Source organism: Taudactylus pleione, unplaced genomic scaffold (genome assembly GCF_031769625.1).
Source record: "Taudactylus pleione unplaced genomic scaffold, aTauple2 ptg000978l, whole genome shotgun sequence".
NCBI classification, from domain to species: domain Eukaryota; kingdom Metazoa; phylum Chordata; class Amphibia; order Anura; family Myobatrachidae; genus Taudactylus; species Taudactylus pleione.
In genome coordinates this window covers 1,115,625-1,143,329 of record NW_028285379.1, presented here as the reverse complement: position 1 = coordinate 1,143,329, position 27,705 = coordinate 1,115,625, and the positions used below count along the sequence as shown (strand labels likewise).

The 27,705-nt window shown below is 46.8% G+C and overlaps 1 protein-coding gene across 1 annotated transcript in view; it reads left to right on the top strand.

The window, feature by feature from the left end:
* LOC148454568 (uncharacterized) overlaps positions 1–27,705 on the top strand; it is a 56,450-nt gene that overhangs the window by 13,111 nt on the left and 15,634 nt on the right. Inside the window, exons 2-3 of the mRNA XM_088460773.1 lie at positions 7,797–7,919; positions 17,776–17,843. Coding sequence (XP_088316899.1) covers positions 7,863–7,919; positions 17,776–17,843 — 125 coding nt within the window. The 5' untranslated portion in view covers positions 7,797–7,862. The remainder of the gene's footprint in view (positions 1–7,796; positions 7,920–17,775; positions 17,844–27,705) is intronic.

Sequence of the window (27,705 nt, the reverse complement as noted above, 5' to 3'; positions counted from 1 at the left end):
GCATCCTCTGATACTGTAGTGTCTATGTACTGATGCTCTCCTTACATGGAGGGTATATAAGAGTGCAGTGGTAGTGTCATTACTGGCACTGAGCATCCTCTGATACTGTAGTGTCTATGTACTGATGCTCTCCTTACATGGAGGTTATATAAGAGTGCAGTGGTAGTGTAATTACTAGCACTAAGCCTCCTCTGATACTGTAGTGTCTATGTACTGACGCTCTCCTTACATGGAGGTTATATAAGAGTGCAGTGGTAGTGTCATTACTGGCACTAAGCCTCCTCTGATACTGTAGCTTCTATGTACTGACTCTCTCCTTATATGGAGGTTATATAAGAGTGCAGTGGTAGTGTAATTACAAGCACTAAGCCTCCTCTGATACTGTAGTGTCTATGTACTGACACTCTTCTTACATGGAGGTTATATAAGAGTGCAGTGGTAGTGTAATTACTGGCACTGAGCCTCCTCTGATACTGTAGTGTCTATGTACTGATGCTCTCCTTACATGGAGGGTATATAAGAGTGCAGTGCTAGTGTCATTACTAGCACTAAGCCTCCTCTGATACTGTAGTGTCTATGTACTGACGCTCTCCTTACATGGAGGTTATATAAGAGTGCAGTGGTAGTGTCATTACTGGCACTAAGCCTCCTCTGATCCTGTAGTGTCTATGTACTGACGCTCTCCTTACATGGAGGTTATATAAGAGTGCAGTGGTAGTGTCATTACTAGCACTAAGCCTCCTCTGATACTGTAGTGTCTATGTGCTGACGCTCTCCTTACATGGAGGATATATAAGAGTGCAGTGGTAGTGTCATTACTGGCACTAAGCCTCCTCTGATACTGTAGTGTCTATGTACTGATGCTCTCCTTACATGGAGGTTATATAAGAGTGCAGTGGTAGTGTCATTACTGGCACTAAGCCTCCTCTGATCCTGTAGTTTCTATGTACTGATGCTCTCCTTACATGGAGGATATATAAGAGTGCAGTGGTAGTGTAATTACTGGCACTAAGCCTCCTCTGATACTGTAGTGTCTATGTACTGACGCTCTCCTTACATGGAGGTTATATAAGAGTGCAGTGGTAGTGTAATTACTGGCACTAAGCATCCTCTGATACTGTAGTGTCTATGTACTGATGCTCTCCTTACATGGAGGTTATATAAGAGTGCAGTGGTAGTGTAATTACTAGCACTAAGCCTCCTCTGATCCTGTAGTGTCTATGTACTGACTCTCTCCTTACATGCAGGTTATATAAGAGTGCAGTGGTAGTGTCATTACTGGCACTAAGCATCCTCTGATACTGTAGTGTCTATGTACTGACGCTCTCCTTACATGGAGGGTATATAAGAGTGCAGTGGTAGTGTAATTACTGGCACTAAGCCTCCTCTGATACTGTAGTGTCTATATACTGACGCTCTCCTTACATGGAGGATATATAAGAGTGCAGTGGTAGTGTCATTACTGGCACTAAGCCTCCTCTGATACTGTAGTGTCTATGTACTGACGCTCTCCTTACATGGAGGTTATATAAGAGTGCAGTGGTAGTGTAATTACTGGCACTAAGCCTCCTCTGATACTGTAGTGTCTATGTACTGACGCTCTCCTTACATGGAGGGTATATAAGAGTGCAGTGGTAGTGTAATTACTGGCACTAAGCCTCCTCTGATACTGTAGTGTCTATGTACTGACGCTCTCCTTACATGGAGGATATATAAGAGTGCAGTGGTAGTGTAATTACTGGCACTAAGCCTCCTCTGATACTGTAGTGTCTATGTACTGACGCTCTCCTTACATGGAGGGTATATAAGAGTGCAGTGGTAGTGTCATTACTGGCACTAAGCCTCCTCTGATACTGTAGTGTCTATGTACTGACGCTCTCCTTACATGGAGGTTATATAAGAGTGCAGTGGTAGTGTCATTACTGGCACTAAGCCTCCTCTGATACTGTAGTGTCTATTTACTGACGCTCTCCTTACATGGAGGTTATATAAGAGTGCAGTGGTAGTGTCATTACTGGCACTAAGCCTCCTCTGATACTGTAGTGTCTATGTACTGACGCTCTCCTTACATGGAGGGTATATAAGAGTGCAGTGGTAGTGTCATTACTGGCACTAAGCCTCCTCTGATACTGTAGTGTCTATGTACTGACGCTCTCCTTACATGGAGGTTATATAAGAGTGCAGTGGTAGTGTCATTACTGGCACTAAGCCTCCTCTGATACTGTAGTGTCTATTTACTGACGCTCTCCTTACATGGAGGTTATATAAGAGTGCAGTGGTAGTGTCATTACTGGCACTAAGCCTCCTCTGATACTGTAGTGTCTATGTACTGACGCTCTCCTTACATGGAGGGTATATAAGAGTGCAGTGGTAGTGTCATTACTGGCACTAAGCCTCCTCTGATACTGTAGTGTCTATGTACTGACGCTCTCCTTACATGGAGGTTATATAAGAGTGCAGTGGTAGTGTAATTACTGGCACTAAGCCTCCTCTGATACTGTAGTGTCTATGTACTGACGCTCTCCTTACATGGAGGTTATATAAGAGTGCAGTGGTAGTGTCATTACTGGCACTAAGCCTCCTCTGATACTGTAGTGTCTATGTACTGACGCTCTCCTTACATGGAGGTTATATAAGAGTGCAGTGGTAGTGTCATTACTGGCACTAAGCATCCTCTGATACTGTAGTGTCTATGTACTGACGCTCTCCTTACATGGAGGTTATATAAGAGTGCAGTGGTAGTGTCATTACTGGCACTAAGCCTCCTCTGATACTGTAGTGTCTATGTACTGACGCTCTCCTTACATGGAGGTTATATAAGAGTGCAGTGGTAGTGTAATTACTGGCACTAAGCCTCCTCTGATACTGTAGTGTCTATGTACTGACGCTCTCCTTACATGGAGGTTATATAAGAGTGCAATGGTAGTGTCATTACTGGCACTAAGCCTCCTCTGATACTGTAGTGTCTATGTACTGACGCTCTCCTTACATGGAGGTTATATAAGAGTGCAGTGGTAGTGTAATTACTGGCACTAAGCCTCCTCTGATACTGTAGTGTCTATGTACTGACGCTCTCCTTACATGGAGGGTATATAAGAGTGCAGTGGTAGTGTAATTACTGGCACTAAGCCTCCTCTGATACTGTAGTGTCTATGTACTGACGCTCTCCTTACATGGAGGATATATAAGAGTGCAGTGGTAGTGTAATTACTGGCACTAAGCCTCCTCTGATACTGTAGTGTCTATGTACTGACGCTCTCCTTACATGGAGGGTATATAAGAGTGCAGTGGTAGTGTCATTACTGGCACTAAGCCTCCTCTGATACTGTAGTGTCTATGTACTGACGCTCTCCTTACATGGAGGTTATATAAGAGTGCAGTGGTAGTGTCATTACTGGCACTAAGCCTCCTCTGATACTGTAGTGTCTATTTACTGACGCTCTCCTTACATGGAGGTTATATAAGAGTGCAGTGGTAGTGTCATTACTGGCACTAAGCCTCCTCTGATACTGTAGTGTCTATGTACTGACGCTCTCCTTACATGGAGGGTATATAAGAGTGCAGTGGTAGTGTCATTACTGGCACTAAGCCTCCTCTGATACTGTAGTGTCTATGTACTGACGCTCTCCTTACATGGAGGTTATATAAGAGTGCAGTGGTAGTGTCATTACTGGCACTAAGCCTCCTCTGATACTGTAGTGTCTATTTACTGACGCTCTCCTTACATGGAGGTTATATAAGAGTGCAGTGGTAGTGTCATTACTGGCACTAAGCCTCCTCTGATACTGTAGTGTCTATGTACTGACGCTCTCCTTACATGGAGGGTATATAAGAGTGCAGTGGTAGTGTCATTACTGGCACTAAGCCTCCTCTGATACTGTAGTGTCTATGTACTGACGCTCTCCTTACATGGAGGTTATATAAGAGTGCAGTGGTAGTGTAATTACTGGCACTAAGCCTCCTCTGATACTGTAGTGTCTATGTACTGACGCTCTCCTTACATGGAGGTTATATAAGAGTGCAGTGGTAGTGTCATTACTGGCACTAAGCCTCCTCTGATACTGTAGTGTCTATGTACTGACGCTCTCCTTACATGGAGGTTATATAAGAGTGCAGTGGTAGTGTCATTACTGGCACTAAGCATCCTCTGATACTGTAGTGTCTATGTACTGACGCTCTCCTTACATGGAGGTTATATAAGAGTGCAGTGGTAGTGTCATTACTGGCACTAAGCCTCCTCTGATACTGTAGTGTCTATGTACTGACGCTCTCCTTACATGGAGGTTATATAAGAGTGCAGTGGTAGTGTAATTACTGGCACTAAGCCTCCTCTGATACTGTAGTGTCTATGTACTGACGCTCTCCTTACATGGAGGTTATATAAGAGTGCAGTGGTAGTGTCATTACTGGCACTAAGCCTCCTCTGATACTGTAGTGTCTATGTACTGACGCTCTCCTTACATGGAGGTTATATAAGAGTGCAGTGGTAGTGTCATTACTGGCACTAAGCCTCCTCTGATACTGTAGTGTCTATGTACTGACGCTCTCCTTACATGGAGGTTATATAAGAGTGCAGTGGTAGTGTCATTACTGGCACTAAGCATCTTCTGATACTGTAGTATCTATGTACTGACGCTCTCCTTACATGGAGGTTATATAAGAGTGCAGTGGTAGTGTCATTACTGGCACTAAGCCTCCTCTGATACTGTAGTGTCTATGTACTGACGCTCTCCTTACATGGAGGTTATATAAGAGTGCAGTGGTAGTGTCATTACTGGCACTAAGCCTCCTCTGATACTGTAGTGTCTATGTACTGACGCTCTCCTTACATGGAGGTTATATAAGAGTGCAGTGGTAGTGTCATTACTGGCACTAAGCCTCCTCTGATACTGTAGTGTCTATGTACTGACGCTCTCCTTACATGGAGGTTATATAAGAGTGCAGTGGTAGTGTCATTACTGGCACTAAGCCTCCTCTGATACTGTAGTGTCTATGTACTGACGCTCTCCTTACATGGAGGTTATATAAGAGTGCAGTGGTAGTGTCATTACTGGCACTAAGCCTCCTCTGATACTGTAGCTTCTATATACTGACGCTCTCATTAAGGTGAAGCTGTCTGTAATAATTCTCCTTCCCCGGCTGTAACCTGTACTCTGGCAGTGAGCGCTCAGGTGAGTGCAGGGAAAGTGCTTCTACTCCCTGCAGATGGTTCCCTGCAACTGCTGACTCAGACTGTCAGATACTCCATTCCCACCAGCCAGTCTCCTTCCTCCCGCTCCCACACCTCCCAGTGACAGCCCGTGAGTGGTCAGGCTAGGCACTACTGCTCCGCCCGCTGCCACATGTCCTCTGCCCACAGGACTTCCGCTGCCACCTCGGATGGCTGCATCTGGGAACTGTGCTGTGACAGGCTCCCTCTCCAGCTCCACCCCCTATGCCCTGCAGCCTATCATAGCTCAGCTACCATTTAGGACACATGGGGTGAATAAAAGGAATCAGCCGGCCCCTCCTTTTATATCTCTCTCAGTCCCTGCTCTTCTTTCCCTGACAGGAGCCCAATCACTCCCAGCGATATTACTCCGCCCCTTCTATAGTACATGGGCATCGCACGCACTGAGACACATCCTCACCACAGAAAGAAGTGCCACCTCCACCCATATGTATACAGATTAATCACATATACCTATTATACATTAATTAAATCACATCTATATTGTACATATGTTTTCCTTTTATACATTGTAAGAACACATGCATGTTTACTAATATATGCAACATACTTCTACCAACTAACTACTTACATCCACTCAAGTGTCAATATATGAACTATACACCCATATATGCATTCTTATTAATGCAGTGTATATTTCTAACTCTTAGCCTGGGTTACATATGTATACAGTATATGCGTGTATTAGGATGAAGGATATACAGTATAAGGAAGACCAGGGCAAATGCAGGGGGGGTTCCGGTTGCCTGGAACCCCCCTCCCCAGCCCACACCATGACCACAATAGAATAATATAATACAATGTTACTAGTGCTGCATGCTATTCTCAGTATCACAAATAAAATAATTAGCACCACCTGTGGATCTTTTAACATGTATCAGTCAGTAATAAATAACCTGTGCACCAACTAGGAGATATGGAAAACATGTACTGTTAGGGATGCACTGCTATAGATAATCAATAGGGTTCATTATTAATACCATATAATACACTATCCAGTGCATAACGAGACCAATATGTACATATATGACAGGGCAGTGCTAGGTTTTGCTACCATGCTGTGAAATGCAGGATGGCCCTACTGCCATATATAATGGGTTACTGTGATCACTGGTCCTGTATATGCTGGAATTATGACACACAATACACTATGTATGACACATATAATGGGTTACTGTGATCGCTGGTCCTGTATATGCTGGAATTATGACACACAATACACTATGTATGACACATATAATGGGTTACTGTGATCATTGGTCCTGTATATGCTGGAATTATGACACACAATACACTATGTATGACACATATAATGGGTTACTGTGATCACTGGTCCTGTATATGCTGGAATTATGACACAATACACTATGTATGACACATATAATGGGTTACTGTGATCACTGGTCCTGTATATGCTGGAATTATGACACACAATACACTATGTATGACGCATATAATGGGTTACTGTGATCACTGGTCCTGTATATGCTGGAATTATGACACACAATACACTATGTATGACACATATAATGGGTTACTGTGATCACTGGTCCTGTATATGCTGGAATTATGACACACAATACACTATGTATGACACATATAATGGGTTACTGTGGTCACTGGTCCTGTATATGCTGGAATTATGACACACAATACACTATGTATGACACATATAATGGGTTACTGTGATCACTGGTCCTGTATATGCTGGAATTATGACACACAATACACTATGTATGACACATATAATGGGTTACTGTGGTCACTGGTCCTGTATATGCTGGAATTATGACACAATACACTATGTATGACACATATAATGGGTTACTGTGATCACTGGTCCTGTATATGCTGGAATTATGACACACAATACACTATGTATGACACATATAATGGGTTACTGTGATCGCTGGTCCTGTATATGCTGGAATTATGACACATAATACACTATGTATGACACATATAATGGGTTACTGTGATCGCTGGTCCTGTATATGCTGGAATTATGACACACAATACACTATGTATGACACATATAATGGGTTACTGTGATCACTGGTCCTGTATATGCTGGAATTATGACACACAATACACTATGTATGACACATATAATGGGTTACTGTGATCGCTGGTCCTGTATATGCTGGAATTATGACACAATACACTATGTATGACACATATAATGGGTTACTGTGATCACTGGTCCTGTATATGCTGGGATTATGACACACAATACACTATGTATGACACATATAATGGGTTACTGTGATCTCTGGTCCTGTATATGGAGGAATTATGACACACAATACACTATGTATGACACATATAATGGGTTACTGTGATAACTGGTCCTGTATATGCTGGAATTATTACACAAAATACACTTTGTGTGATGCATATTCAAGTTGGTTAAGTGCTAATTATGGTCTCTTCATGGACTGGCCACACTCGCTCTAAAGTCAGGCATTTGGAAACCCCCCTCTAGAAATCCTGCGTTTGCCACTGGAAGAAATCCTTGGTGACAGTATAAAACATGTAATTTCTGTGTCTCACTCTCTGTTATCAGGGTCACAGATTACTGACAGTGACACCTTCTCCTCTTACATGAAAATCAAAGGACGGACCCTCAGATATGTCTGGTATCGGAAGAACCCCCCGGAAAAACACCAGTGTGAAGATGTGCGTCCTGGTGAGTGACTCCAGCTTAGTAACAGCACTTCTGTAGTGATGGGTACAGGATGCCGGCGATCAAAATCCTGATGCCAGCATTCCGACAGGGTTAGAATACGGACAACTGTCAGTAGTGATCCTAACCCTCCCCCTCTCCCTTACCCTAATCCTCCCCCTCTCCTGACCCTAACCCTCCCCCTCTCCCTTACCCTAACCCTCCCCCTCTCCTGACCCTAACAAACCCTCCCCCTCCCTCTCCTTACCCTAACCCTCCCTCCCCCTCTCCTTACCCTAACCCTCCCTCCCCCTCTCCTTACCCTAACCCGCCCTCCCCCTCTCCTTACCCTAACCCGCCCTCCCCCTCTCCTTACCCTAACCCACCCTCCCCCTCCCTCTCCTTACCCTAACCCACCCTCCCCCACTCCTTACCCTACCCACCCTCCCCCTCTCCTTACCCTAACTCTCCCCCTCTCCCTACCCCTCCCTCCCCCTCTCCTTTCCCTAACTCTCCCCCTCTCCTTACCCCTCCCTCCCCCTCTCCTTACCCTAACTCTCCCCCTCTCCCTACCCCTCCCTCCCCCTCCCTCCCCCTCTCCTTACCCTAACCCTCCCCCTCTCCCTACCCTAACCCTCCCTCCCCAGTGCCTGACCCTAACCCTCCACAAACACTAAAACCTAACGCTCCCCCCTAGTACTTAACCCTCCCCCTCTCCTTACCCTAACCCTCCCCCCTAGTGTCTAACCCTAGCCCCAGGGCCAGTTCTACCATTACGCATGGTACACAGGTAAGTAGGGCGCCACATAGTGGAGGGCACCTCAGCTGCGACCATGCAGGCCGCGGGCACTGTGTCTCTGTGACACAGCTGCACTGCGCGTGTAGTGCTGACTGGACAGCAGCTGTGTGTTTATTGTAATTAGTAGCCAATGAGAGTCTGTCAGACTCTCATCGGCTGCTACGCCCACTGTCAGAGCCATCTTCCGGCTCCCGCAGTGGGTAATTGGAGAGACGTTATGACGTCTCTCCCATTATGCAAAGGGGCCCGAGATGGACGGAGGAGCTGATAGCGGCGGCAGGACCAGGAGCAGGAGTGGGGAACCTCCAGTGGGGTCACTGCATAGGGGGGGGAACCTCCACTGGGGGCACAACAATGGGGGGACTACTACAAGGTGGGACTACTACTAGGGGCACTACAAGAGGGGGGACTTTTACTAGGGGCACTACTACTAGGGGCACTATATAAAGGGCAATACTGGGGGTACTGCATGGGTGGGGGAACTACAACTGGGGCCACTGTTTAAAGGGCACTGCATAAGGGGTACTACTATTGGGGGCACTGCATAAGGGGTACTACTATTGGGGCCGCTGCATGGGGGGACTTCTATTGGGGCACTATATAAGGGGCTTACTACTAGGGGCACTGCACAGGGGGGACCACTACTGGGCGCACTGTAAAAGGGGCACTGCATAGGGGGGTGCCAACAATTATACTCGCTTACCAAATAGTTTGGGCTAGGACAGTTTTGTTTCTGCTGATGTGTGGAGCTGAATGGAGGTGGCGGAGATGGTTAGGGCTGAGTGGAAACGTTTGTAGCTAGTTAGGGCTGAGGGGATCTGGAGGAGTTGGGTGAAGCTAGAGGAATTGGGATGAGCTGGAGGAGATGGTGGAGTTGGTTCGAGCAGTATACAGCTGAGTGGAGTTTAGGGAGCTGGAGAAGTTTGGGGAAGGAGTTGGTTGGAGCAGTATACAGCTGAGTGGAGTTGGGGGGCAGCTAAAGGAGTTGGAGGAAGCTGAAGGAGCTGGAAAAGTTGGGGGGAGCTGGAGGAGATGGTTGGAGCTGTTTAGGGTTAAGTGAAGGTGGTGAACCTGGTGGAGTTAGGGGAACTGGAGTAGTTGGGTAGTGCAGGAGAAGTTGGGGATAGCTGGAGGAGATGTTTCATGAGTCTGTAGATCTGGCTCGGGACCCATAGCTACAGTATGACGGATGTGCACAGGAAAGGAGGCAGCTCAATAATACCCTTGTTCATAGGTATAAACAGGAGTGTAGGCACACTAGTAACAATGTAGGCACCACAGGCATGGATACTGAACTGGAACTGGAGTGAACAGACCAAGTCCACTGAGCAACCCCCCTGTCTAGTGACCTGTAAAGGCCAGCACTCAGAACAATATATTACTGGTAAATAGGAACTCAGGCCAGGATTTGGAGTCTAATATAGTCAGAGTACAACTTGTGGAAGCTGTAACCCTGGTACTGCTCTAACGCAAGACCTGGAACTGGCACCAGTGAGGAACTCAATAACTGAAAGTTAGGATCAGTTATACAGCTTACAGAACACCTCAGTGTACAGACCATATACTGCACTCTGAGCCCTAGCCCTGGAACCAGCACCCTTCTCTGTACCAGCCCAAGACAATAACACACAGTGCAGGGAAACCAATACAGAATCAGCACAATAGTATGACCTCATGATCTGAATAACCACAGAACACAGGCTATTACAGTATAGGTGACTTGCATGCACTGTCCCAGCGGTATGATGATGGTGGCTGCACTTGTCGGCTCTGTACTGAGGAGTAGTAGTTAGTATGCAGCGTGGAAGTTGCTGCGCTGACATAGCTATAGGTGGAAATCGGCTAACAGTATACTTGATGGCTGAACGAAGTGGTTGGAGCAGGTCCGTATGCAGCGTAGAAGCTGCACCACTGACAGGTGCCGATACACAGCAGTAACCAGAGAGCCGTCCAAAAATTAGCAATAGAAGTAACAGGAGACATGACATCAGAATACAAGGTATGAATCCTGGAGCCTAGAACTATCCTGGGAAGGAAACACATTGTTCAGGCAATTGGTGCTCACAGGAACTGGTTTAAATAGCAGACAGTCCATTCCTATTGGAGCAGAGGATCAGGTGAGCACTGCTGAACTGCTCAGGTTCATCCGATAATTTAAATGTTTCTGTATAGGCCTGGAGACAGCAATGAAGGAGTCTGAGCTTGTCAGAAATGCTAAGACCCAGATTTGTGACAAGATGGTACAGTTGGTTGGAGGAGATGGTGGAACTGTGAGCAGCTGGAGGAGATGGTAGAGTTGATTCAACCTAGTTAGCGCTAAGTGGAGGTGGTGAAGCTAGAGGAATTTGGAGAATTGGAGGAGATGGTGGAACTGTGAACAGCTGGAGGAGATAAAGTTGGTTGGAGCTAGTTAGCACATAGTGGAGGTGGTAAAGGTGTAGAAATTGGGTAAAACTGGAGGAATTGGGAAATGCTGGGAGAATTGGAGGAGATGGAGGAACTGTGAGCAACTGGAGGAGATGGTGGAGTTGGTTGGAGCTAGTTAGCACTAAGTGGAAGTATTGAAGCTAGAGGAATTGGCTGGAGCTGGTGGAGTAGGAGTTGGGTGGATCTTGATGGAGATGGCGGATGGTTAGGGTGGAGCTGGAGGAATTGGGTGGAGATGGTGGAATTTTCTGTTCCATATTGAATGCAAAATACCCACAGAGGTCACTTAATATTATGCACATTAATCAATTTAAATAAAAACTAGAAGTGTTATGTTGTGGTACCTGGAGGAAATCCGTCATTTCCCTTCTGTGTGTTATTAGATTGATAGCAGAGACTCCACCAAGGGGAATTATTGGAGAAAACATAGCAATATCCTGTACAAATTACAATCCATGGCCTCACATAATCTCCCTAATATGAGAAATTAAGTCCCAGTAGTGATCAGGTTATATTAGAATAGACAAGTGCCCGACACCTTGGAGTTTTTATGTTCTCCCCGTTAATCACAGGACTATATTATTATTATTATTATTATTAGCATTTATTTATGATGTGCCACAATACAGTCACACAGACATGCACCCACACACCTACGGACACACAGACAGACACACACCCACACACGCAGACACTCAGACACACGCACACACACCTACAGACAGACACACACATAGAAACGCAGACACACTCACACCTACAGACAGACACGCATACATAAACACGCAGACACACAAACTCATCCCTCCCTCCTAAATAAAGACATTTCTTATTAAAGTGTATAAGAAAGTCATCACCATGTCATCAGACCTCCATTCATTCTCCACTGATCCAGTGACGTATCCTAAGCCAACCCCGTAACATTTATCCATGCGACCCAGCGGAAGTAGTGCGTGGTATCTGAGACCCCTTCCATCTCTAGCCCAGGATGGTGGTACTGCCTGCACTGTGCACTCCTAACACTTGCTAAGCACAGACACAAATTCACCTTCGTGCCCTCGCTGCAGTGATGTGAGGTAGGTGAGGCAGGCGAGATAGATGAGGCAGGTGAGGTAGGAGAAGTAGATGAGGTAGATGAGGCAGGTGAGGCAGGTGAGGTAGATGAGGCAGGTGAGGTAGGAGAAGTAGATGAGGTAGATGCGGCAGGTGAGGTAGGAGAAGTAGATGAGGTAGATGAGGCAGGTGAGGTAGATGAGGCAGGTGAGGTAGGGCCTTTTCTGTCAAGCTTAGCTATACTCCACAATTTTGACTAGAAAATTTTAAAGAAAATATAAATATCTTATTTGCATTATTCTAATAATTATTCTCAAACCTCTGGAGTAAAAAGTGTATGGCAGAAGATGAAACCTAGAAACTGCCTCCCCTGTCTACCTTTTCCGCACATCCCTAATCAAAACACACAAACTTTCCAGCACTATTGTTACGGATTCCTAGACTGTTCCGTGTAAACCCCTAGAACCAGGCTAGCGAGGTCTTCCGCCACTAACAGCCACCCACTGTTCCCTTAGAACTGGAAAATGTTCACCGGTACTTAAGTAGCCGCCTGGACTTAATACTGGAAGTAGTAGAGGTTTACACTGGTTACCTTCGGAAACCAGAGAAAAGCAGAAGATACTGGGAGAAAAGTCCATAGTACGGCTAAGAAGCCGATGGTGCGGCTATGAGAACCAATGGTTGGCTTTAAGCGCCAATGGTGTGGCTAAAGCCAGTGGTACAATTTGAAGAGTTGATGTAGTGGCTTCGAGGCCAGTGATGCTGCTTTGAGAGCCGTTAGTGTGGCTGGATAGCCGGTGGTGAGATGCAGCTTTGAGCTGGTAGTGTAGCTGGAGAGCCAGTGGTGAGATGTTGCTTTGAGAGCTGGTAGTGTGGTTGGAGAGCCGGTGGTGAGAAGTGGCATGGGGCCAGTAGTGTGGCTGGAGAGCCGGTGGTGAGATGCGGCTTTGAGCTGGTAGTGTGGCTGGAGAGCCGTTGGTGAGATGTGGATTTGAGAGCCGGTAGTGTGGCTGGAGAGCTGGTGGTGAGATGCTGCTTTGAGAGCCGGTAGTTGTGTCTGGAGAGCTGGTGGTGAGATGCTGTTTTGAGAGCTGGTAGTGTGGCTGGAGAGCTGGTGGTGAGATGCTGCTTTGAGCTGGTATTGTGGCTGGAGAGCTGGTGGTGAGATGCTGCTTTGAGAGCCGGTAGTGTGGTTGGAGAGCCAGTGGTGAGATGTCGCATGGGGCCAGTAGTGTGGCTGGAGAGCCGGTGGTGAGATGCGACTTTGAGCTGGTAGTGTGGCTGGAGAGCCGGTGGTGAGATGCAGCTTTGAGAGCTGGTAGTGTGGTTGGAGAGCCGATGGCGAGATGTGGCATGGGGCCCGTAGTGTGGCTGGAGAGCCGGTGGTGAGATGCGGCTTTGAGAGCTGGTAGTGTGGCTGGAGAGCTGGTGGTGAGATGCTGCTTTGAGAGCTGGTATTGTGGCTGGAGAGCTGGTGGTGAGATGCTGCTTTGAGAGCCGGTGGTGTGGTTGCAGAGCCGGTGTTGAGATGTCGCATGGGGCCAGTAGTGTGGCTGGAGAGCCGGTGGTGAGATGCGGCTTTGAGCTGGTAGTGTGGCTGGAGAGCCGGTGGTGAGATGCAGCTTTGAGAGCCGGTAGTGTGGCTGGAGAGCCGGTGGTGAGATGCTGCTTTGAGAGCCGGTATTGTGGCTGGAGAGCTGGTGGTGAGATGCTGCTTTGAGAGCCGGTAGTGTGGTTGGAGAGCCGGTGGTGAGATGTCGCATGGGGCCAGTAGTGTGGCTGGAGAGCCGGTGGTGAGATGCGGCTTTGAGCTGGTAGTGTGGCTGGAGAGCCGGTGGTGAGATGCAGCTTTGAGAGCCGGTAGTGTGGTTGGAGAGCCGGTGGTGAGATTTAGCATGGAGCCAGTAGTGTGGCTGGAGAGCCAGTGGTGAGATGCGGCTTTGAGAGCTGGTAGTGTGGCTGGAGAGCTGGTGGTGAGATGCTGCTTTGAGAGCTGGTAGTGTGGCTGGAGAGGCAGTGGTGAGATGCAGCATTGAGAGCCGGTAATGCAGCAACGAAGCCGGTAGCAGCTTGGGAGCTGATGGTGCAGCTGGGAAGCCGATGGAGCGGCAACAAAGCCAGTAGCAGCCTGGGAGCTGGTGGTGCAGCTGGGAAACTGATATTGCTGGATACAACGCAAAGGAAAAGCTACAGGAGTGCTGACCATGCAGCAGAGCTGAGAGATCCACAAGGAACGATATAGTTGGCGAGGCAGCAAAGGGTCACGGTGCACAAATAGGGGAAGGAACCATTAATGCCGTGTTGTGGATAACACGTGATATCCTGTGGCGTCCAGATTGCCTAGCAACTGACAGAACTAAAACAGCACCACCAGAAGGAGGTAATTTGCTGGAAGGAAACAAGTTGTGACCGCGACTTGTAACAACTATATACTGCTGCACCTCTGTATAATGCCCACATGAACCCTCGGCATCATATACTGTATGTATGTGTAAATCTGGATCTGATGCTAGCCTGTGCCTCCCCAGCAATTTACCTCTCCGCACGTCACTGCCTGTGCCTCCCCAGCCACTTACCTCACCGCACGTCACTGACTCATGGTGCACACCAGCAGGCCCAGGCCTAGGAGTGCACAGATTCCCTGCATCCATCAGAGAGCACTGCGCACAGTCACACCTCCCCCTATAACTGCTGCTGCTCCCGCGCCTCTTCCGGGTACTGTAGGGCGCATGCGCAGTTCTCCACAACTGTAGTTCGTGTTCTAGCATGTGCCCAAGCATGTGATCTAGCTCTCCTTGTGCATACGCTCTGTGCAGGACATCCCTCCTTGTTCTGAGCATATCCGCATTATTCTCTGGGAGAGATTTACATTTACCATTTTCTGTATTACCAAATAGTCCATCTGCATAAATGCTATGGATTATTTCACTGTATTCTAATAAGATATATTATTATTAACATACAGTATTTGTACAGTGTGGGAATAGTCTGAAGGAGGGCTGATGAATGGTCTGATGGAGGACTGGGGAGTGGTCTGATGGAGGCCTGGGGATTGGTCTTATGAGGACTAGGGAAGGGTCTGTTGGAGGACTGGTAAATGGTCTTATGGAGGACTGGTGAACAGTCTTATGGAGGACGGTCGTATGGAGGACTGGTGAACGGTCTAATGGAGGACTGGGGAACGGTCGTATGGAGGACTGGGGAACGGTCTGATGGAGGACTGGGGAACGGTCTGATGGAGGACTGGGGAACGGTCTGATGGAGGACTGGGGAACGGTCTGATGGAGGACTGGGGAACGGTCTGATGGAGGACTGGGGAACGGTCTGATGGAGGACTGGTGAACAGTCTTATGGATAACTTGGGAACGGTCTGATGAAGGACTAGGGAAGGGTCTGCTGGAGGACTGGGTAATATGAGTGACTGGGGAGCAGAGAGGAGAAAGTACCTCAAGACTCTATGTTGGAACCACTGAGAAGAGAGTTGGCAGACACACATTGGAGATATGAGATAGAACACTGTAAATGGTGCCACACAGGGTCCCTTTCCTGATAAAGACTGAGATTGCTGCTAGAGCGAAGACCAGGGAAAATGTCAGGACTAGGCCTGAAGAAAGATTGTATTCTGTGCAGGTGTCTAGCACTAGTTATTAGCTAAGTAAAGGTTGGGAGGTGTGCTATACCTATTTTGTATGTTTTCTTTTATTGATCTTACAAAGTTTATTTCCCTATAAAACACATAAAAGCAGTACTATAACTATTCAAAACCCTTTGATAAATGTGCCTGGGAGACTTTTACCACATATATCTACGATGCATTCCTGTGGTGTTTGTGGTCTGAGTATGTGTTGGGAAGTGGGTTCCCCAAATCTCACCCTGGTGTTCCTGTCCCTGAACACCCCCCCCCCAGAAGAGGACGTTGTTTCAAGATTTGGGTGGTAGCACTGAAACTAAGAGAACCCCAAAGTGAAAAGAATTATAAGAGGAAAATCCTTAAATACACGCCATTACCCAGAAGAAGCAGTAAAAGAGGTGTTACACCTGTATGACTATTTTACTGATGGGGATTGTAATGTTGTTTGCACAAAGTAAGAAGAAAGGAGTATAGAACCAATGAACAGCTCTTGTATTAAGATTTACTGTGCCAAACAGCATGGATATGTCCACAAGTGTTTTACACAGCAATCGGCAAAATCCCTTACAATGTGACCCGGCGGCATCCGCGCACAAAGGGGAGCTATCGGTAACTACGAACCCTAGTGGGTGGTGAAGGGACCGCGGTGCAGGTGTGAAGTGTCATGTAAGAAAGTGACGCTGGGGCTAGAGACACGCTTGACCCGGTGACACAAAAGATCGGGAGACAAGGGGGGAGGTAAGAGGGCGAGCTGTCTCACGGAGCCACTGGGCGGGGGTGCAGTCTGCTTAGGGCGAGGCATAATGACCAGGGAGAAAAGAGGGACAATTTACATGAAGAGAAAAAAAGAGATAGAAGAAGTAAAAAGATAAATAATAAACGGAAACAGGATTGGAAGTGTGAGGAGGAATGAGAGGGGAGGAGTCAGGACTGGAAGTGTGAGGAGGAATGAGAGGGGAGGAGTCAGGATTAATTCTTGAACTGCCTCCCCCAAAAAAAAAATATAAGAAAAGTCTAGAACCGCCCATGCACGGACCTCCCCACACTGTTCCAGATGCCCAATAGGTCTCATCACACGTCAAAGTAGTCACAAAAAACCCCTACCTCACAGCTGTGTCCAGTATCAGAACTGGTAATGCATCCACTATCACTGGGGAGAAAAAAGTCATAAATTACTAATATACCCTTCAGGCCTCTTCACATGCCTCTTACTTGTCCATCAAACTTCCAACCTCCCAAAACATGCCGTCAGATTCCCCCTACATGCAATGAGACAACCTGAAATGCCATCAGACCTCCCCCATATGCTGTGAGAACCCCCAACATGCTCTTCACACCACTCACATGCACTTCAGACTCCATTCCACATGTCATCTGTTATTCTGCAAAAGTAAAGCAGGCGACTGTATTAACTTCTTACCTCCCAATATTCATGTTGTGTATTGGGGTTCCTGTAGGGGCTGGCAGAAGGTCCATTGGTCCCCTAGCTCTGAACTCCAGCAGACAGGCAGCAGCCTCTGATGAGATCATTCCCATGAGAGCTGATGGGACATGTCCTGCCAATCTCTGTGTGTAGCAGCTGTGCTTCCCCAATTCCAACACAGCTCAGCAATTACACCTTCACATGTGCTGCGACATGCATTCTCTGTGCCCCCCACCCCTCCAAATCTGGCACCCGGGGCATGTGCCCTGCCAGCATCACCTGGCTTTGGTCATGAGGCAGAGATCTCCTAGGCTAAGGTAAAGAGAGAATATTTGAGCTGTAGGAGGGAGAGGAGAGTGTCAGGACTTGCAGGTGAGCAGTTTAAACTGAACCCGGTAGAGGATAAGGGAGTCAGGGATTATATATGTAGGGATTATATATGTAATTCATATGTAGACAGAGGATAGGAAATTGGTGATTATATATGTAATTTATATGTAGACATTGATTACAGCAGGATATTTCTTGTCTTAATGTTTTGTCACAGGACACAGAAGAACCCCCTCCATCCATACCCCGAGTCACCATACCAAAAGTGCCTCTGACAAAGAAAAGGTAAGTGTGGTAACCAGAGATCGCACAGTGGCTTCTGTCACTAACCACAGAGAGAGCAGCGTAGTCATCTACTGCAGGGATTGTCCCTTCTATACAGATTCCCATCACAGCACACACAGTGCTCCAACAACTGCTCATCCTATATACAGCTCTACACTTCCCATAGGAGGTATTCATAAAGAGAACTAGGAAAATGCACATCACCAAGAATAATGAGCTATATCTATCTATCTATTTCATATCTATCTATCTATCTATCTATCTCACATCTATATCTCATATCTATCTATCTAACATCTACAGTATCTATTTGGCTATCTCATATCTATCTATTTCACATCTGGCTATCTCACATCTACAGTATCTATCTAACATCTGGCTATCTCCTATCTATCTATCTATCTATCTCATATCTCTCTATTTCACATCTGGCTATCTCATATATATCTATCTCATATCTATCTATCTCACATCTACAGTATCTATCTATCTATCTATCTATCTATCTATCTAACATCTGGCTATCTCATATCTATTTATTTCACATCTGGCTATCTCACATCTATCTATCTCACATCTACAGTATATATCTAACATCTGCCTATCTCATATCTATCTCTCTCTCTCACATCTATCTATCTAACATCTGGCTATCTCATATATATCTATCTCATATCTATCTTTCTCACATCTACAGTATCTATCTATCTATCTATCTATCTATCTATCTCTCTCACATCTATCTATCTAACATCTGGCTATCTCATATATATCTATCTCATATCTATCTATCTCACATCTACAGTATCTATCTATCTATCTATCTATCTATCTAACATCTGGCTATCTCATATCTATCCTATCTATCTCATATCTATCTTTCTCACATCTACAGTATCTATCTATCTAACATCTGGCTATCTCATATCTATCTATCTCATATCTATCTATCTAACATCTGGCTATCTCATATCTATCTATCTCTCTCACATCTATCTATCTAACATCTGGCTATCTCATATCTATCTATCATATCTATCTCATATCTATCTTTCTCACATCTACAGTATCTATCTAACATCTGGCTATCTCATATCTATCTATCTCATATCTATCTATCTCACATCTACAGTATCTATCTATCTATCTAACATCTGGCTATCTCATATCTATCCTATCTATCTATCTCATATCTATCTATCTCTCTCACATCTATCTATCTAACATCTGGCTATCTCATATCTATCTATCTCATATCTATCTCACATCTACAGTATCTATCTATCTATCTATCTATCTATCTCACATCTATCTATCTAACATATGGCTATCTCATATCCTATCTATCTATCTATCTATCTATCTATCTATCTCATATCTTACTATCAATCTATCTTTCTACCTCAGGGTCCTTAGGGATCCACAGGGATACCTTGGGGTATAGGGCTTGGCTCCAGCCATGGGCACCACAGAGTTAAAAGTTTTCTCCCAGGATGCACCGGGCCCCCTCCTATACCCCGCCCCCAGGCCAAGGCACCCCAGCTTTATGTAGGTGCCCGGCGGGAAGCTGGGTCACCGCAGAGGGGGGCTGTATTACAGCCCCTGAAGATCTTCAAGAGCGGTAGCATAGGACAGTCCAGCAGACGTCCATGCTACCGCTCCGCCGGCGCCGACCACCGGAAGCGATCCGGGGAGCTCGGCGGGCTCTTGGGGGTTCCAGCTAGCAGAACCCCCGGGGGCCTTTGACTGTGGCCGGATTTACGGGGGGCCACTTAAGGTAAGCAGCGGGCGTCTGCGGTAGGCGCCCGCTGAATCACAGTCCGGCGTCCCCAGGGCTGGGGGCTCCCTGGGGACGGCAGTATAGTGGAGCCAGGTGGATGCCTGCGCTCTCCACTAGACCACCAAGGATACGGGGCTGGAGTGTTGCGGAACACGCTCCAGCATCCCGGGGGGTTAAACTGCCTGCCAGGGGAGGATGCCTTCCCTGTAGCGCACAGGAAGCTCCTCCCCATCACTGCTGTCGGCGCCTTACATTAAGGCTTTGGCGGGCTGAGGCAGTGATCCTCCTCAGGCCCGCCTCCCTTCATCCACCGGCTGCCATTTTATGTGACAAGACGCAGTGGTGACAGGGTGCGGAGCCTGGGGTGCCCCTTACATACCTCTCCTCCAGTAAAGGTCAGCGTATGTAGCGCTATCACTGCCAGGCTGTAAGTCTGTGTATGTGATGTGCACTTAGTGCAGGGTTTTCTGCATTGTATGTGACTTTATGCTAGCTCTGTGTGCCTGATTTTTCTCCTGTCAGCCATTTTACTATTCCTATCTCTTCCTCCTGACCAGCCCTCTCAGTGCCAGTACTGTCAGGGTAGGAATTTACCTCACAGTTTTAGATATTTCTATGAGAGGAGTGTGACATACCACTATGTCCAGTGAGGACTCTGTTAGAGGAGCACCTCTCCTATTTTCCTGCTCCAGATGTAAAGCAGGTGTTGGGGAGGGGGCGGTACTCCAGGATGGGTTATGTGCTGCATGTTTGGCCATCCCTGGTACCTCTGCTGTACCCAGCACCTCTCAGAAACCACCTTGGGCTTGTTTTGCACAAGCCCTGACTGTTCTTGTAAATAGGCTTGCAGCCCCTCCTACGTTTCCACAATTGGGGTTTGCACAGCAGGCGGTAGTTCCGCCTCCTGTTCTGGGAGTTCCGGGACCAATAGTAATGCAGTGCCCCCCACAACACGTCCTTAATCAGGCTGACCCAGGTTTGTCTGATTCTGGGGTGCGGGGCTCTCAGCAGGATCAATCTAAACTTGCTAAAAGACCGTTATTGTCATAGCCATCCGCTCAGGATAATGAGGATGACGGCTCGTCTGATGAGGGCGAAGTTGTAGATTTTTCGGACACTGACACTCCTCAAGTAGGGTCAGAGGCTAAGTATAGTATTTACATTCCAGGCCTCATACGGGCAGTCCGTGCGGCCATGGTAATTACTGACGACAACTTACCGGCAGCGCCTACTCATGCTTATTTTAAAGAGGTTAAAGGAGCTGCAGCAGTTTTCCCTCTATCTGGTCAGCTAGTTGATCACATGGAGGAGGCCTGGAAATCTCCAGGAAAAAGATTTCAACCTCACAAACGTCTGGCACGTACATATCCATTTGCGGATGATTACTTCACTAAATGGGAGTTTCCTCCTCAGGTGGATTCTCACGTGACGCGCTTAGTAAAGAGCGCAACTTTGCCTATGCCGTCTATGTCTTCTCTGACAGATACTACAGACCGTTTAGTGGAGGTGTGCCTAAAGTCTATCTATTCCCTTGCTGGAGGAGCATCTAGACCAGCTATGGCTCTCTGCTGGGTGGCCCAGGCTATGGAAAGGTGGGCGGACGCTATGGAAGCATCATTTGCTTCTGAGGGTACCAGCGAACAGGTTGTGTTAGTGGGTAACCTTCGGGATTCCGCTACGTACATTAACGAAGCAGCTTTGGATTTGAGCCTGCTTACTTCTGTGGCCGCTCAACGCTCCTTGTGGTTACGTTCGTGGAGGGTGGACACTGAATCCAAGAAAGGCTTGGAATGCTTACCCTACAATGGACCTGTCCTGTTTGGACCAGCCTTGGACAAAATAGTAGACACGTTGGCGGCTGCCAAATCTGCGTGTCTACCCTCAGCCCCGACACCGTCTGGGTCTAAAAATCCGTCCTTTCGGCCCTATTGCCCTCTGGGAAAACCTAGGGTTCAGTCCTTTCCGAGACCTTCAGGTCCCAAAAATTTCGCTAAGACCAAGAAGCAAGTTTGGAGTACCATACGTCCAGCAGCCAAGCCGGACGACAAACCCTCAGCCTGACGGGTTGGGCCTCCCAGGGTGGGAGGCCGACTTCTGCAATACGCCCAGTGTTGGTTCAAAACCACCACAGACACTTGGGTACGGGAGGTGGTATCTCAGGGATATGCCCTCTCCTTCCGCAGAAGGCCTCCTCATCAGTTCTTTGTAACAGCATGTCCTTCAGATCCAACGAAGGCTCTAGCGATCCAAGAGTCGGTGCATTCTTTGCTTCAAATGGGAGTAATAGAACCTGTTCTGTTATCCCTGAGAGGGACCGGATATTACTCCAACCTTTTTCTGGTTCAAAAATCAAATGGATCATACCGACCTATACTCAACCTCAAGTACCTGAACAAGTTTTTGAGGGTCCCTCGGTTCCGAATGGAGACTCTGCATTCTATTGTTTTAGCTATGCAGCCTGGGGATTTTATGGTGTCCCTGGATATTCAGGATGCTTACCTGCATATCCCCATTGCCAAGGTTCATCAGTGTTACCTCAGATTTACAGTGTTGGACCTCCATTACCAGTTTTAGGCTCTACCGTTTGGCCTTTCCACGGCTCCTCGGGTGTTCACAAAAGTAATGGCGGTCATGGTGGCACACCTGCGGTAGCAGGGAGTTCGCCTGTTACCTACTTGGACGACCTTCTGTTGTTATCAGGGTCGCCACAAGTCCTTTGCAGCCATCTACAACTGACAATATCGGTATTGCAGGCTCACGGGTGGATAGTGAATTGGAAGAAGTGCTCTCTAATTCCTTCTCAGAGAATGGTCCATCTCGGGGCATTGTTGGACTCTCAGCAACAGAGGATCTTCTTGACGGAGGAAAAGATAGCCCTGTTTCAGTCCAAGATACGCAATGTTCTAAGCAGTCGCCGAGTGTCTCTTCTCTCAGTGATGAAGTTACTGGGATCCATAGTGTCAACGTTCGACATGGTGGAGTATGCCCAGTTCCATTCCAGGCCTCTACAAATGTTGATCCTGTCCAGATGGGACAGAAATCCCTGTCGAATAAAGACGCAGTTGATCAGGCTCACTCTGGAGGTGCGCCTGTCTTTGACGTGGTGGTTACAAAAGTCTCATCTCAGCAGGGGACGTCCGTTTTGGATTTCGGATTGGGTCCTTCTAATAACGGATGCCTGTCTTCGGGGCTGGGGCGCTGTGACAGGCCCACACGTCTTCCAGGGCCGGTGGACGTCGGAGGAATCGGACCTGCCAATCAATATATTGGAAATTCGAGCAGTGTTCAGGGCGCTGCAGCATGCAAGACCGTTCCTGCTGGGGAAACCCGTGCAGGTTCAGTCAGACAATGCCACCATGGTGGCTTACCTAAATAGTCAGGGAGGAACTCGAAGCCAAGCGGCTCTAAGGGAGGTGTCCCGCATTCTGACTTGGGCAGAAGGCAATCTTCCAGCCATTTCTGCCGTCTTCATTCCGGGTGTGCTCAACTGGGAGGTGGACTTCCTCAGCCGCCACGATGTACATTCGGGGGAATGGTCTCTTCACCAGGAGGTGTTCCAACTCCTGGTGGACAAGTGGGGTCTTCCCAAAATAGACCTCATGGCCTCCAGACACAACCGCAAGCTGTGGGCATACGGATCCCGAACAAGAGACGCAGGACCTCTCCTGGTGGACGCTCTGTCGGCACGATGGAACTTAGAAAAAATAAAATTGCCCCCCAGCACACTGCAGATAAATCAAAAATACTTGAATCCTACATAATAATAGAAATTCAGAGGTATTAGTTTACATACATTTGCAAATATATGAATAAGCGCTGGGCCGACGTCAAGGCTCCTCTATACCAGTATCCCTAACATTAAGGGGTTCACGTCCGAGAAGCAAGGCACCCCAAAAAATTCTACCCAAGGACCATCCCCAGGGCATCACACGAAAAGGGGAAAAAAGGTGATAGTGAAGTGTTAAAGGATAGATGTGTAAAGATAAATCAATAAGTGTTGATGAGATGTAAAAGAATTAAAATGACATAAATAATACACAAACGCATAGAAAAGTGAAAAAATATTCTATGTGAATTAAGTGGTGATGCCCTGAGCAAGGTCCAGCCAGAACAACCCCGGGGGCCCCACTCCCAAACGCTCACCCCAAAATAATTATTGCTACATAATAGTAGCACCCACTCTGGGTCATATAATAACAAATTGATGTACTGCATGATAACAGTACATGTATGAACTGAGAGCTAACTTACCTTGGAGGTACCCCAAAAAACCTCCACATGGCACTATAAGGATCAGCAGCTCCTCCTAATGCTGACTCCTTTCATGCCTCCAAACTGCAAGCAAGAAATATGGTAGTTGCTCAATCAGCTTAATATACTACAGGTGCTTGTAAAGGGCGGGGGTTTACACTGAACACAGAAAAAAGAAAATTGCCCCCAGCACACTGTTCTTTGAGAAAATCGGTCTCTTTGTTTGTCCTATATGGATTTCATAGGAGGGGTTGGCCTGCCAATAAACAGACTTTGGCACGCTGGATCTGCATGGCGATCTCTGAGGCATACACTCACGAGGGACTTCCAGTGCCACCCTCTGTGAAATCTGTGGGACCTTCATGGGCAGCTCGACGTGGCGCCTCAGCTCTTCAGCTTTGTAAGCCACGTGGTCTTCCGTCCATACTTTCGTCAAACATTATGCCTTTGACACATTTGCTTCTCAGGATGATTCCTTCGGGCGGCGGATTCTCCTCTCGGCACAGGAGCGTCCCCTTCCTTGAAGGATACTGCTTTGGGACATCCCCAAGGTATCCCTGTGGATCCCTAAGGACCCTGAGGTAGAAAACAGGAGATATGGTAAGAACTTACCTTTGTTATCTCCGTTTCTACGAAGTCCTTAGGGTCCACAGGGCGCCTGCCCTGACGCCCTGTGCTTCCATAGGGTGTTGTTCTGGTCACCAGTTTCTGTCTCCCTTTTCTATGATAATGTGAATCTTGTGTGTTCCAGACTTTCTTCTTCCTTTTTCCTCTCTCCCGGCCTATGGCTTGATACTAAAACTGGGGTGCCTTGGCCTGGGGGCGGGCTATAGGAGGGGGCCCGGTGCATCCTGGGAGAAAACTTTTAACTCTGTGGCGCCCATGGCTGGAGCCAAGCCCTATACCCCAAGGTATCCCTGTGGACCCTAAGGACTTCATAGAAATGGAGATAACAAAGGTAAGTTCTTACCATATCTCCTGTTATCTGCTATCTATCTCATATCTATCTATCTCACATCTACAGTATGTATCTATCTATCTAACATATGGCTATCTCATATCTATCCTATCTATCTATCTAATATCTATCATATCTATCTATCTATCTAACATCTACAGTATCTATCTAACATATGGCTATCTCATATCTATCTATCTCATATCTATCTATCTCACATCTATAGTATCTATCTAACATATGGCTATCTCATATCTATCTATCTATCTATCTATCTATCTATCTATCTATCTATCTATCTATCTATCTATCTATCTATCTATCTCATATCTTACTTTCTATCTATCTCTTTCATATCTATCTATCTATCTATCTATCTATCTATCTATCTATCTATCTATCTATCTATCTATCTCATATCTATCTAAGCAGTGGAAGTCGGCAGCACTCACAGGTCTGGCTTAATCGAAAAAAAGCTGGTGACACAGCACCAATTGTTCCTCTTGTCAACGTTTCAGTTTTAATCAACTTTCGTCAGGACAATGACATACTAAGGGCGCTATTTACCGCAATCCGCATATTGACTCCATATTGTAGTGTGATATTAATGACTGAATTCGCATTGCAATATCACAGGGATTTACTACAAATCCCTTGCAGGAACAGAGCTTGCGATAAAGCTCTATCCCTGCGAATTCCCTTCAGAGACTTATCACGGTATTTTTGCAAAAAATACAGAGACTAAGTGCCCGCGCATGCACCGACTGGTCGCCGCTGCTACCCCCCGGCTCTAAGCCATGCCCCCCATGATCGCAACCCCCCGCGACCCCCCTCTCCCTTAATTACACCTACCTGCATGACCCGGGCCTCCGGTGATGTTCACCATGCCCGATCACCGGTCCTTGGAGTCAGGTAAGTAAATTTTTTTTTTACAGTGATCAGCGTGTGGTGTGTGTAGTAGTGATCAGCGTGTGGTGTGTGTAGCAGTGATCAGCGTGTGGTGTATGTGTAGCAGTGATCAGCGTGCGGTGTGTGTAGCAGTGATCAGCGTGTGGTGTGTGTAGCAGTGATCAGCGTGTGGTGTGTGTAGCAGTGATCAGCGTGTGGTGTGTGTAGCAGTGATCAGTGTGTGGTGTGTGTAGTAGTGATCAGCGTGTGGTGTGTGTAGCAGTGATCAGCGTGTGGTGTGTGTAGCAGTGATCAGCGTGTGGTGTGTGTAGCAGTGATCAGCGTGTGGTGTGTGTATTAGTGATCAGCGTGTGGTGTGTGTATTAGTGATCAGCGTGTGGTGTGTGTAGCAGTGATCAGCGTGTGGTGTGTGTATTAGTGATCAGTGTGTGGTGTGTGTATTAGTGATCAGCGTGTGGTGTGTAGCAGTGATCAGCGTGTGGTGTGTGTAGCAGTGGATCTGTTAGACCACACAGCTGATTACCGGGACCGACTCCGGGCTCTGCTCTCCCCATTAGAGCAGAGCAGGCGGCCAGTAACCGGGGGAGACCCTGGATAACGTTACCTCTAGGTGACGTTATTATCACAGGGCTTCCCCCGGTATTTTTTCACATTTTATTGTTAGTAATTCTGGTCGGATCACATTTCCCATTACAGTTATGGGAAATGTGATCGGCTTACTAATAATAAGTGATAATTAGGGGTTGGAGTAGAATTTTACGAATTCTCCTACAATTGCCCTGTAATAACTACAGGTGATACTAACATAATGTGACAACACAAAACAGCCTTTATCACTTTATTTTAGTCAAAATAATGTTAATAAATAGAGCCCATAGTGTTTCTTATCTTTATAAAATCACCCGGCATGTACACCCCCGCATCCCAGGCAGACCTGTCTGGGTCAGATGATGTCACAGGATGGGAAGCGCGCCACTGCGCTACCCAGAATCCTCGCAGGCTGCCGTGTGAAAAAAAACATACGTTACTAAAATGTACCAGTTAAAACCAACCACAAGATGGCAGTATATATCAACCATTGCTATTATGCTGAATACTATAGAGGTAAAAACATACAGACTTCAAAAAAGAATGCAATAAGCAATATAGCCAACATACTGTGAACAGACCAGGGGTGCATGTAACTCATGCACCTATATTATGGAGGCAGTACAAAAAGATCACAAGAAAATAGACACAATAAATGATACAATAATGACATAATATAACAATAATATTACAATATCTGGAATAACCGGAACTGTAATAAAATGATCCTCTGGATTAAAGTGTAGGGCAGCAACACCCTACACCACACCTGTCATTATCTACATTTACAGATAAACACCAGAGGATCAGACTGCCTATAATAATGGATAATACGGAACCTATTCGGTGCATAAATAGTACAGAAAGCAGCCCAAGTTGTTTACCTCATTAAGCCCGAATGGCTGTGCTGTATTCAGTGTGTATATCCATCGGGCCTCTAATTGTAGGAGAAGGTTGTCCCTATTTCCTCCTCTCACATTTTTGGGCACATGATCATAGATTGTATATGGAAGGGTAGCTATAGAGTTCTTACCTTCTCTGGTGCCTCGCCACCGGCTGCTCCTGATCTCTTCCACATAATGCCAATCTAATGGCCAACACGGCAGCCTGCGGGGGAGTATGGGTAGCGCGGTGGCGCATTGCATCCTGTGACATCATGTGACCCTGACAGGTGTGCCTGGGACGCAGAGGTGTACATGCCAGGTGATTTTATAAAGACGAGATCAAATTCTCAGCGCTAATATAAATTGTTAAACCACAAATCACATAAATTGTAAGTTAATAAGTAACCTTCTGTATGGATGAATAGTGTAATTAAAGCAGCAGATACAGACAGTGTGCCTGTGGTAACACACTAAAATACACCCGGCTACCAG